We start from the raw sequence: 11,490 nt of genomic DNA on the forward strand, positions 1-11,490 counted from the left end.
CGACAGAGCGAGACTCCATCACACACACACACACACACACACACACACACACACACACACACACACACACAAAAAAAAAAACCCCTCAATCCAAAGGTGTGTTGCATGCCACTGTCCCCCACCTTCTTCAGAGGAATGCTGCACATGGTAAAATCTTGGGCATGTCAAAGTCCTCACTGAATCACAGAAAATGGCTTTCATTACATATGATCCTTTCCTTTTCCAAAAGTAATTAATATTCATTATACAAAATTGTAAAGAATTTTATACAGCACAAAGAAAAAACTGAAATTATCCTTCATCTCATCACTCGAGAGAGCCACTGCTAATATTCTTATGTGCACACACTCTTCCATCTTTTAGTACATGCATCTGTGTGCTTTTTTCTTTCTTTTTATAAAACTATTTGTTGTGGTGGTGGTTGTTAAGACAGAGTCTCACTCTGTTGCCCAGGCTGGAGTGCAGTGGCCCCATCTCGGCTAACTGCAAACTCCACCCCCCAGGTTCAAGTGATTTTCTTGCCTCAGCCTCCTGAGTAGCTGGGAGTAGAGGCATGCACCACGACACCCAGCTAATTTTTGTATTTTTAGTAGAGACGGGGTTTCACCATGTTGGCCAGGCTGGTCTCGAACTCCTGACCTCAGGCGATCCGCCCAACTTGGCCTCCCAAAGTGCTGGGATTAAAGGCGTGAGTTACTGTGCCCAGGCTTTTCTCTCTTTCAAAACGTCTTATTGTAGTGTATGCACCTATTTTCAATCCAAAGTTGACTCTGAGTAACTGAAACTGCAGGAAGCAAAACTATGGTTGAAGGGGGACTGTATAACACTGCTTTGTAATCTCCTTTTCTCTAGGCCAAAGTTATACTTTCGTGTGGTCTTGAGGGGAAACGATCTTATTCTTTCTCTTCTTATTTTTTTTAATCACATAGTTAGTACATTAAAATATCCTTTAAAGAGAGTTAGGTAATACACAAGGACATAGAGTAGGCTCACCAGAGGAAATCTAGAATGCCTCGTTAAATGTGAGTTTCAAATAAACAATAAATAATTGCTTAGTATAAGTATGTTCATGTTATTATTATACATGGGACATACTTATACTTTAAAAGTTGTGTCCAGGCGCGGTGGCTCATGCCTGTAATCCCAGCACTTTGGGAGGCTGAGAAGGGTGGATCACGAGGTCAAGAGATCCAGACCATCCTGGCCAACATGGTGAAACCCCATCTCCACTAAAAATACAAAAATTAGCTGGGTGTCGTGGCCTGCGCCTGTAGTCCCAGCTACTTGGGAGGCTGAGGCAGGAGAATTGCTTGAACCCAGGAGGCAGAGGTTGCAGTGAGCCAAGATCATGCCATTGCACTCCAGCCTGGCGACAGAGCGAGACTGTCTCAAAAAAAAAAAAAATAGTATAAGCTGTTTATCTGAAATCCACATTTAGCCAGGCATCCTGTACTTTTATTTGTGAAGTCTAGCAACCTAAACAAGGACTAAAACACAAAAGCCTTCCTTCACCTCTCCACTCCCCTCCTTTCCAATGGTAACCACTATTAACAGTCTGGCACGTACACTTCATTTAAAAATTTGAATTAACTACATATTAGCAAATATAGAAATACACAAACACACATATTCCGTATAAAGACAATCATACTATATAGAATATCACACTATAATCGTACATTGTTCTGCAACTTTTCATTTATCAAATATCTTCAGATCGCTCCATGTCATGACATATCTACCATATTCCTTTTTATTTTTTTTTGAGTTCCTTTTTTTTTTTTTTTTTTTGAGATGGAGTCTCGCTCTGTCGCCCAGGCTGGAGTACAGTGGCGCGATCTCAGCTCACTGCAAGCTCCGCCTCCCAGGTTCACGCCATTCTCCTGCCTCAGCCTCCCGAGTAGCTGGGACTACAGGCACCCGCCACCATGCCCGGCTTATTTTTTGTATTTTTAGTAGAGACGGGGTTTCACCGTGTTAGCTAGGATGGTCTCGATCTCCTGACCTTGTAATCCACCCGCCTCGGCCTCCCGAAGTGCTGGGCTTACAGGCGTGAGCCACCGCGCCCGGCCTGCTTTTTATTTTTTTTTAGAGACAGAGTCTTGCTCTGTTGCCCTGGCTGGAGTGCAGTGGTGCAATCTTGGCTCATTGCAACCTTCATCTCCCGGGTTCTACCAATTCTCCTGCCTGAGCCTTCTGAGTAGCTGGGGTTAAAGACACACGCTGCCATGCCCAGACAATTTTTTTTTTTTTTTTGTATTTTAGTAGAGGCAGGGTTTCTACTGTGCTTCATGTTGCCCAGGCTGGTCTCAAACTCCTGAGCTCAGGCAATCCACCTGCCTCGGCCTCTCAAAGTGCTAGGATTACAGGTGTGAGCCACCCCGCCCAGACCATATTCCTTTTTATTTTTTTAGATAGGATCTCACTGTCGCCTATGCTGGGGTGCTGTGGAGCCATCATAGCTCACTGCAGCCTCGACCTCCCAGGCTCAAATGATCCTCCCACCTCGGCCTCTGGAGTAGCTGGGACCACAGGTATATACCACCATGTCTGGCTAATTTTTTTACTTTTTATTTTGTAGAGACAGAGTTTCCCTATGTTGCCTAGTCTGGTCTCAAACTCCTGGGTTCAAGTGGTCCTCCCGCCTTGGCCTCCCGAAGAGTTTAAATTACTGGCATGAGCCACCGCACCCGGCCCCATATTACTTTTGATGGCTACATGGTATAATAATCAGCATAAACTGTTTGGGGCCTTTTTAGGGGAGGGGCTGTAAAAAGCAAAGTAGCGTCCTCATACTTACAACTTTGGGCGTGGGCATATTATGGTACTTTTCTTCTCTTTAAATTCCTCTGTGCTTACTTTACGATGGAAAAGATTAAGGTCTGGAGATGGTTTTCTGTATTATCACCAAGATTACTTTCCACTCTAGTTTTCACTTAGATGTCCTCTGAATTCCATTCCCTTTTCCCGTGGTACTCTGTATCTGTCATGTCTACTTCAGATCAGCAGAGAATGCAATTCAAGCATATGAACTATTTTTTCAAGGGATGGAGAGGCTCTCAGGATACAGACCCTGAGCTGATTAGGCCAGTTACAGGTCACAGGTTTCCATTACCCAACTGGTTGGGTACAAATTAAACATTAATCCTTCTCTTCCAGGCCTTTCCTGGTTTGCTTCTTTGCTAATCTGCAGGTGCATCAGAGTGTTGCCCATTGACTATCATAATAGCTAACACTTACTGAGTGTTGTGTTTTTTTAATACGGAGTTTCGCTCTTATAGCCTAGGCTGGAGTGCAGTGTGCGGTCTTGGCTCGCTGCAACGTCCGCCTCCTGGGTTCAAGCAGTTCTCCTGCCTCAGCCTTCCAAGTAGCTGGGATTACAGGTGCCCGCCACCAAGCCCGGCTAAATTTTTTTTTTTTTTTAATAGAGATGGGTTTTCACCATGTTGGCCAGGCTGGTCTCAAACTCCTGACCTCAGGTGATCCACCTGCCGTGGCCTCCCAAAGTGTGTCCCAGCCACTTTCTAAGTGCTCTACATTTACTTCATTTCATACTCAGAATGTTTCTATGATGTAGACACTATTACTATCCCAATTTACAGATGTGGAAACTGAGGACAGAAAAGTTAAATAACTTGCCCCAAAACACACAGCTAAGTAGTGGCAGAACCAAGACTTGAATCCAGACAGTCTAGCTCATGAGTCCATGTTCTTCAGTATCAAATTATGTGAAAAGCGCAGGCTTTCTGGTTATTAACCTTACCTCCATCCCTAGGCACAGGCCAGGCTGATCTCTCTCTCTCCTATTCCCACCTCTCCCCACCTTCTTCTCTTTCTGAAAATAGCTTTAAAAGCCCATACACTGGTTAACCAAAAGGAGTCCCAAAGAGCCGAACAATCTTTCCTTGGTTTTGTTTCATCCGCTTTTCAGAAGCTCAAAAATTATAGAAAAGCAGATTTTTTTTTCTAAAAAACAAGATGTTTGACTGTAGAGATTTTTGAGTCCTACTTTGATTCATTCAACAAGTGAACACTGAGCTCCCGCTCTCTGCCAGAGGCACACTGGGTGTTGGAGACTACCACAAAGCCAACAGCAGGGCTCCTACCACATGGGCTTGCAAGAATTCCCTTACAAGTGACCACTACCCAAAAACAATCACGTCATGGAGATAAGAAGCACTTGCCAGGCCAGTTCCTTGGTTTGGAGGAATAGGGTTTTTTTTTTGTTTTTTTTTGTTTTTTCCCCATAATTATCAGGGGTTTTTTTGTTTTTGTTTTTGTTTTTTTGAGACAGGGTCTTTCTCTGTCACCTAGGCTGGAGTGCAGTGGTGCCATCACGGCTATTTGCAGCCTTGACCTCCAGGCTCAGGTCCCCACCTCAGCCTCCCAAATAGCTGGGACTACAGGCATGCGCCACCACACCTGGATACTTTTTGTATTTTTTCTAGAGACAGAGTGTCCCTGTGTTGCCCAGGCTGGTCTTGAACTCCTGAGCTCAAGTGATCCTCCCACCTAGGCTTCTCAAAGTGCTGGGATTACAGGTGAGAGCCACTGTGCCCCTGGAGGAATAGTTTTTAAGAATTTAAGCACAGCAGAAATCCTGTCTCTGAAAAACCCTTTAGAACAAATAAATTTTATACTACCTTCAAATGTTACTGATATGCTTTGGCTTTGTGCTCCCACCCAAATCTCATCTCGAATTGTAATCCCACCTGGTGGAGGTAATTGGATCATGGGGGTGGTTCCCCCATGCTGTTCTCGTGATAGTCAGTGAGTTCTCACGAGATCTGATGATTTAAAAGTGGCAATTTCCGCTCCTTTCTGTCTCTCTACTACTGCCGTGTAAGATCTGTCTAGCTTCCTCCTCGCCTCCTGCCATGATTGTAAGTTTCCTGAGGCCTCCCCATCCATGAGGAACTGTGAGTCAACTAAACCTATTTTCTTTATAAATTACCCAGTCTCAGGCAGTTCTTTTATAGCAGTGGACTAATAGTTACTAAGCTTTCACATCAAATCGGAATTACAAAAAGTGACAATCCCCAAATCCCGAATAAGGCATGGCTAAAAATTTGTTTTGAAATGCAGAAAATACTGTTTTTCATGAAAATGTTCAAAGTTCCTAGGTCAAGCCATGAATATTGATTTAACCAAGTCAATTGCTGAGCTTAGAGTAGAGGAAACGCTTGCCCCTTTTCCTGGGCAAGGCACTGGCGAGAATAAATTAATAAATGCTTAATCATGGGATATGGCCCTTTCCACTCCTCTAACAACCCAAGGACCACACTGTGACACCCAATTTGGACAGCCCAAAATTAGCCAGAGTGCACTAAAGTCTGAAATAAAATTACTCACCACTCTCAATCAAAACCCCCATTCACAGAATGACTTATCCTGTAGTTATATGAAGAAAACAATTTAATTAATAAGCACTTTAGTAGTCTCAGATAATTTATATACTTTTTAGTGGCTGCTTGCTGTCTTAGTTGAATCTCCATGCCATTTTTTGCAGTGTTAATTAAGTGAAATAAAAAGTTCTAGTAGAGTCAGAGATGGTATTTGGGGGCAAAGGAAAGAAAGGGGATAAAAATGATTAATTGCTCACTCTGGTCAGAGACGTATCAAATATGTGGTCAGATATGGTTAGACACATATCACAGCCCATAGCTCATTAAATCATCACAATCCATTTGTTTCACGTGAGAAAATAGGTCTGGAGAGTTTAAGTAAATTGCCCGGGGTCGCACAGCTTTAAGGAAGAAAGCAGAACTTTAAACCAGGAATTTTCAATGCTCCCACCAGGGTGCTCCTGGGCGTGAGCGACAATAAACTGCAGCCTCTAACCTGATCCTTTTTTTCCCTCATCCCTGCTTCTGAACCCAGGTTTTCTAAAGGCACTAAATTTACTTTTTCTATTTTTTCCTTAATGCCTCTCATGGCAGTTAATAGCCAGGTCTTTGGTGGCAACTGGGGGAAACATGAAAAGGAAGGCGTTTCAATGATTGTATGGGTAGGTTGTTTATACCTGTGGCTTATAAGCAAATATTTTCAGCACAGGCTTTGAAAGAAATCATAATGACTGTAGGTGGGACATGCCGATGAAAAATATTTTTAGGCTGGGCGTGGTGGCTCACACCTGTAATCCCAGCACTTTAGGAGGCTGAGGTAGGCGGATCACTTGAGGTCAGGAGTTTGAGACCAGCCCTGACCAATATGGTGAAACCCCGTCTCTACTAAAAATACAAAAATTAGCCGGGTGTGGTGGTGCCCACCTGTAATTCCAGCTACTTGGGAGGTTAAGGCATGAGAATCGCTTGAACCCAGGAGGTGGAGGCTGCAGTGAGCCGAGATAGCGCCACTGCACTAAAAAAAAAAAAAAAGAAAAACTTTTTTTTTTCTTCTTTTGAGATGAAGTCTTGCTTTGTCACCAGGCTGGAGTGCAGTAGCACAATCTCGGCTCACCGCAACCTCCAGCACCCAGGTTTCAGTGATTCTCCTGCCTCAGCCTCCTGAATAGCTGGGATTACAGGCATGCGCCACCATGCCCAGCTAATTTTTGTATTTTTAGTAGAGATGGGTTTCACCATGTCGGCCAGGATGGTCACCGTCTCTTGACCTTGTGATCCACCCACCCAAAGTGCTGGGATTACAGGCGTGAGCCACCGTGCCCGGCAAAAAACATTTTTAAATACAAAAAAAGGTTGAAAAACTCATAGGAGGCATTACTGATTTTTCTAGGCTGTTGTAGCAGGACGAGCCGCAGACAAAACTCCTTAGACACCGGATTAAAGAAGGCAGACTTGCGTCTCAAAAGCCGAGCTCACCGCGTGAGCAATTCCCGTCCCTTTTAAGTGCTTACGACTCTAAAGGGGTCTGCGTGAGAGGGTCGTGATCGATTGAGCAAGCCAGGGGTACCTGACTGGGGGCTGCATGCACCGGTAATCAGAACAGAACACAACAGGACAGGGATTTTCACATTGCTTTTCTATAAAATGTCTGGAATCTATAGATAACATAACTGGTTAGGTCAGGGGTCGATCTTTAACTACCAGGCCCATGGCGTAGTGCCGAGCTGTCTGCCTGTGGATTTCGTTTCTGCCTTTTAGTTTTTGCTTCTTTCTTTGGAGGCAGAAGTTGGGCATAAGGCAATATGAGGGGTGGTCTCCTCTCTTACTGTAACTAAAAATTTATATAATTTTCTTCTTTAGAATTCTATGAAAGAAAAAAAATCCCATTTTCCCAGGGAGAAACTGAACCATTCTGACCTCTGGTTATGGCTGTCATCCAAACAGTTTATATAACCTGTCTGGGAAATTGAAGATTGTTCATATCTAACTCTGCAGTTACAAAAGGACCATGTCTCATGGAATTATCCACGCTCAGATCTTCCGCATGGCTCAAAACCATTTTTGGGATATGGTAATGTCAAGATAACCCCTTATTCTGTCAAGTCTTTAAAAAAATTTTTTTTAAGTTTAAATTTATTTATTTATTTATTTTTATTTATTTATTTTAGAGACAGGGTCTCACTATGTTGCTCAGGCTGGTCTCAAATTCCTGGCCTCAGGCGATCCTCCCACTTTGGACTCCTAGGATTACAGGTGTGAGCCACCATGCCGGCCTCTGTCAAGTCTTATTACTTTAAATTATTTACCTCTGTTGGTTTATATATACTTACATACTCTGATGGTTTAAAAGAATATGCAGTGAAAATTAAGTCTCCTTCCCATCCTCTGCACCCTGGGTACCCGGGATCCTTTCTTAACAACCACTGTTACCAGTTTATTGTTAACATAGGTTTTAATGCGCTAGAAATGTAGTATCAGAGCACCATCAAAATAGTAACAGAGTGTTGTATATCTCCCCTGTAAGAGTCACAGCCCACACCTCTACAACAAAGAACAAGAGAAAAGCAAAACAGCTGGGCACAGTGGCTCATGTGTGTAATCCCAGCACTTTGGGAGGCTGAAGTGGGAGGATTGCTTGAGGCCAGTAGTTCGAGGCTGCAAGTCAGCTATAATTGCACTACTCCACTCTAGCGTGGGTGACAGAGCAAGACTCCACCTCTAAAAAATAAAAAATACATAAAAAAGCCAAACAAATTTATTTGATTATAGTTTTATGTGACACGGGAGCTTTCAGAATGAAGACCGACAGATACAAGGAAAACAATCCATTTCTATGCTTAGGTCCAGTGGAACATGGACAGCCACATAGAAATATGATTGGACCAAAAGGGTAAGATCTGTTGCTAATAGAGTGAGTGGGGAAACTCGGCAAGGCCTGTGTTCAGATTTTTCTTGGCCTCCCCATGCAGCATTCCTTCCTCCGGGTATGGGGCAGGACCCCTCTGGAATGAGGGTCTTAATTTCTTTATGGTCAGCTGTTACACAGAAAGGCAGAGGGAAAGGTTAGAGTATATTTTTATTTTTTTGAGATGGGGTCTCACTCTGTCGCCCAGGCTGGAGTGCAGTGGCGCAATTTCGGCTCACTGCAACTTCCGCCTCCCAGATTCAAGTGATTCTCCTGCCTCAGCCTCCCAAGTAGCTGGGATTACAGGTGCCCGCCAGCAGCCTGGCCAACATGGTGAAACCCCATCTCTACCAAAAACACAAAAAAATTAGCCGGGCATGGTGGTGTTCAACAGAAAGCTGAGTTTTGTTTTTTTCCCTGAGGAATTGAAATTTGCTCTCTGTTTTTTAAGATAGAGTTTCGCTCTGCCACCCACGCTGGAGTGCAGTGGCGCAATCTTGGCTCACTGCAACCTCCGCCTCCTGGGTTCAAGCTATTCTCCTGCCTCAGCCTCCTGACTAGCTGGGATTACAGGCATGTGCCACCATGCTCAGCTAATTTTTTTGTGTTTTTAGTAGAGACAGGGTTTCACCATGCTGGCCAGGCTGGTCTGGCCAACATGTAACCATGAGCCAAGTTACATATCTTACATATCGGAAGAACCAAACAGACAGAATGACACACCAAAAGGAAAACCTCAAACCTCCTCTCCAGCAGAATTTGTCTACGCCCCAACCACTGAGCAGAGAGTATTAACTCTCAGTTTCCCTTTGCCAGCTTTATTTCACACCTCATTTTCTGTCTAGTTACACCATGGTGCTAAGAGAGCATGATGTACATTTTCCTTTGCTGCAATCAAGCTGCAATTGTCATTCTTTATTTATGCAATTACTGAGTTAAAGTCTATCTCCCCAGCCAAACCGCAAGAGTGGGGACCTTGTCTGTCCTGTTTAATGAGGTCATCGGATTAATAGAGTTTTCAAATGTATTAATTAATGCCTGATCCTAATTGCCCATGGATTCTGGGATAAAAGTCCATCCTAGTTGGTAGGAGACCTGATCTCTGAGAAGACACTGAGTTGGTCTTCTCTATTTTGTTCCTAAATGGTTATTGGGTAGCTGGTGTACTAGGCAACCACTGAGCTTACTGGAGCATTTCTGAGACAACCAGGCCTCAAAGAGAATCTGATCAAGGAAGAAGGAAGTAGAAGAGGCAAGTATTTGAATTTCCTTCTTCAGAAGGGAGGAAGTGGGAGCCACACCCCCTCTTGCCTGCTCTTTCCTCTCCAGCCTTCTCCAGGTATCAGGCAGTTCAAAGATTAGGCAGTTCAAAGATCGCTCCAGGATCGCTGAAGTGTATCATACCATCAGCTGACCTTTTACGTTAACTGGGGCAAAGCCTGAACGGATAACCAGAGGCCAACTCCCATAGCTTATTTATTATAGTTTTTCCCAAATGCCGGATGGCCACACGGCCCTCTATGATGCATGCGCTTGCAAGTCAGACGTTCCCAAGCTAGGCGACTTTCCCCCTTGGTCCCTCGCATTGCAAGTGGCCCGCTAGATCCGGGAGGTATGTAGCGTGGGCCTGGGGCCTGCTCGCAGCCCAGGGCACAGTTCAACCCACCTTCCAACTCGGCGAAGCCAAGCACCACGTCCGAGGCTCTCCCCTGCCTGTCTTTGACCTCTAGGGCTGTGATCGTGCAGCCCCAGGAGATGATGTCCACTCTCAAGAGGTCTGACTGCAGCTGGAACTTCTCCACTGTCCCTCCTCCCGAGGGCAGCTCTCCAAACACGGCCCTGGTCACCGAAGCCATAGGGAAAGTTTGGCGTGTGCAGCCACTGCCCGCTCTTCAAACTCCAGCGCTCGCTAAGCTAGAGGCGACCCAAGTTTACAGGAGAAGGGGCGTGACTCGGCTCAGACTCCTCCCTTTCCCTGCCTGGATTTAGGGAGTGACCGTTCCTGCAAAAAATAGTCCCTGGGGGCTTTCTATATCAATCATTTGCCTGAGGGTAACAAGAGGGGCAAACTTTGCAGCCACACTTGCTCTTCTTTTCCTTGGCTCGTCCTGGTTGCATTGCATGTTGGGAATGGTAGTTTTTGGGAGGTGAAATTGCATTTTGGGGCTTGTAGTCTTTCTAAACTCGAATCCTGGGTTGACAGTGTTCTACCCCCATCTCCCCACACCTCAACATGTAATGAGCTGGTCATTAATGTCGGTGGCTATCAGACGAAGAATGGGAAAATACAGATAGCAGACTTACAGTGAGACCGATCTTGGGAGAAAATTAGATTTTAACTCTTTGATACAGGGGGTAAGAAGTACAGCAGTAGTTGGCCGGGCTCGGTGGCTCACGCCTGTAATCCCAGCACTTTGGGAGACCGAGGCAGGCGGATCACGAGGTCAGGAGATTGAGACCATCCTGGCTAACACGGTGAAACCCCGCCTCTACTAAAAATACAAAAAAAAAAAAAAAAAAAAAAAAAAAAAAAATTAGCTGGGAGTGGTGGTGGTGGCCTGTAGTCCCAGCTACTCGGGAGGCTGAGGCAGGAGAATGGCGTGAACCCGTGAGGCGGAGCTTGCAGTGAGCCGAGATCACGCCACTGCACTCCAGCCTGAGTGACAGAGCGAGACTCCGTCTCAAAACAACAACAACAACAACAACAACAACAACAAAGTACAGTAGTAGTTTAGAAATGAGGTAAATCATCTCAGGCTTCTCTGCACACAGACTTACTGAAGATTCACTCTTTTTGTCCCACGGATGAAGTCCTGGACATGGTTCTGTTAGAGCCACTGCCCAGAAGGCTCTCCTGACGGCCAAAGCTGTGCCAGCCTCGAGGAGCTTGGACCAGACAGGGTCAGGTAGATGGATTAGGCCCTTGGTGTGCGGAGGTGATTAGAGACAGCCTCAGACTTATTTTACTTCAAGGGACTGGAAAGGGACCTCTGGTGTCTTCTGGCTCCTGAAGTCCACAGTTCCTTTAAGAAGGGACTCAGGGAACAAGTATTTATTGAGGTCCTTGTAAATGCCAGGTACTGAACCTTTGTTATTTCCTTTTCTACAAGTAGGATGGAGTCTTCAGATATGTACAGTTGGAGAGGAAAGACACTACGGTTATTAAATAATTGTCTTGCTTGATTGTGTCTCAGAATTTGCTGAGGACATTTAAAATGCATATTCCCAGTCCCCACCTCT

At 44.9% G+C, this 11,490-nt stretch overlaps 1 protein-coding gene across 2 annotated transcripts in view; it reads right to left on the reverse strand.

Annotated features, from left to right (window-relative positions):
* The window catches only part of GALM (galactose mutarotase), a 73,994-nt gene extending 62,827 nt beyond the window's left edge, over positions 1–11,167 (reverse strand). Inside the window, exon 1 of one of the 2 annotated variants that reach the window (XM_003817634.6) lies at positions 9,917–11,142. In XM_003817634.6, coding sequence (XP_003817682.1) covers positions 9,917–10,106 — 190 coding nt within the window. In that variant the 5' untranslated portion in view covers positions 10,107–11,142. Of the gene's footprint in view, positions 1–9,916 lie in introns of both variants that reach the window. The other variant, XM_055108041.2, reaches the window with a different exon arrangement.
* Positions 11,168–11,490: the final 323 nt, after the last annotated feature.

This window comes from Pan paniscus, chromosome 12, assembly GCF_029289425.2.
Source record: "Pan paniscus chromosome 12, NHGRI_mPanPan1-v2.0_pri, whole genome shotgun sequence".
In the NCBI taxonomy this organism is placed as follows: domain Eukaryota; kingdom Metazoa; phylum Chordata; class Mammalia; order Primates; family Hominidae; genus Pan; species Pan paniscus.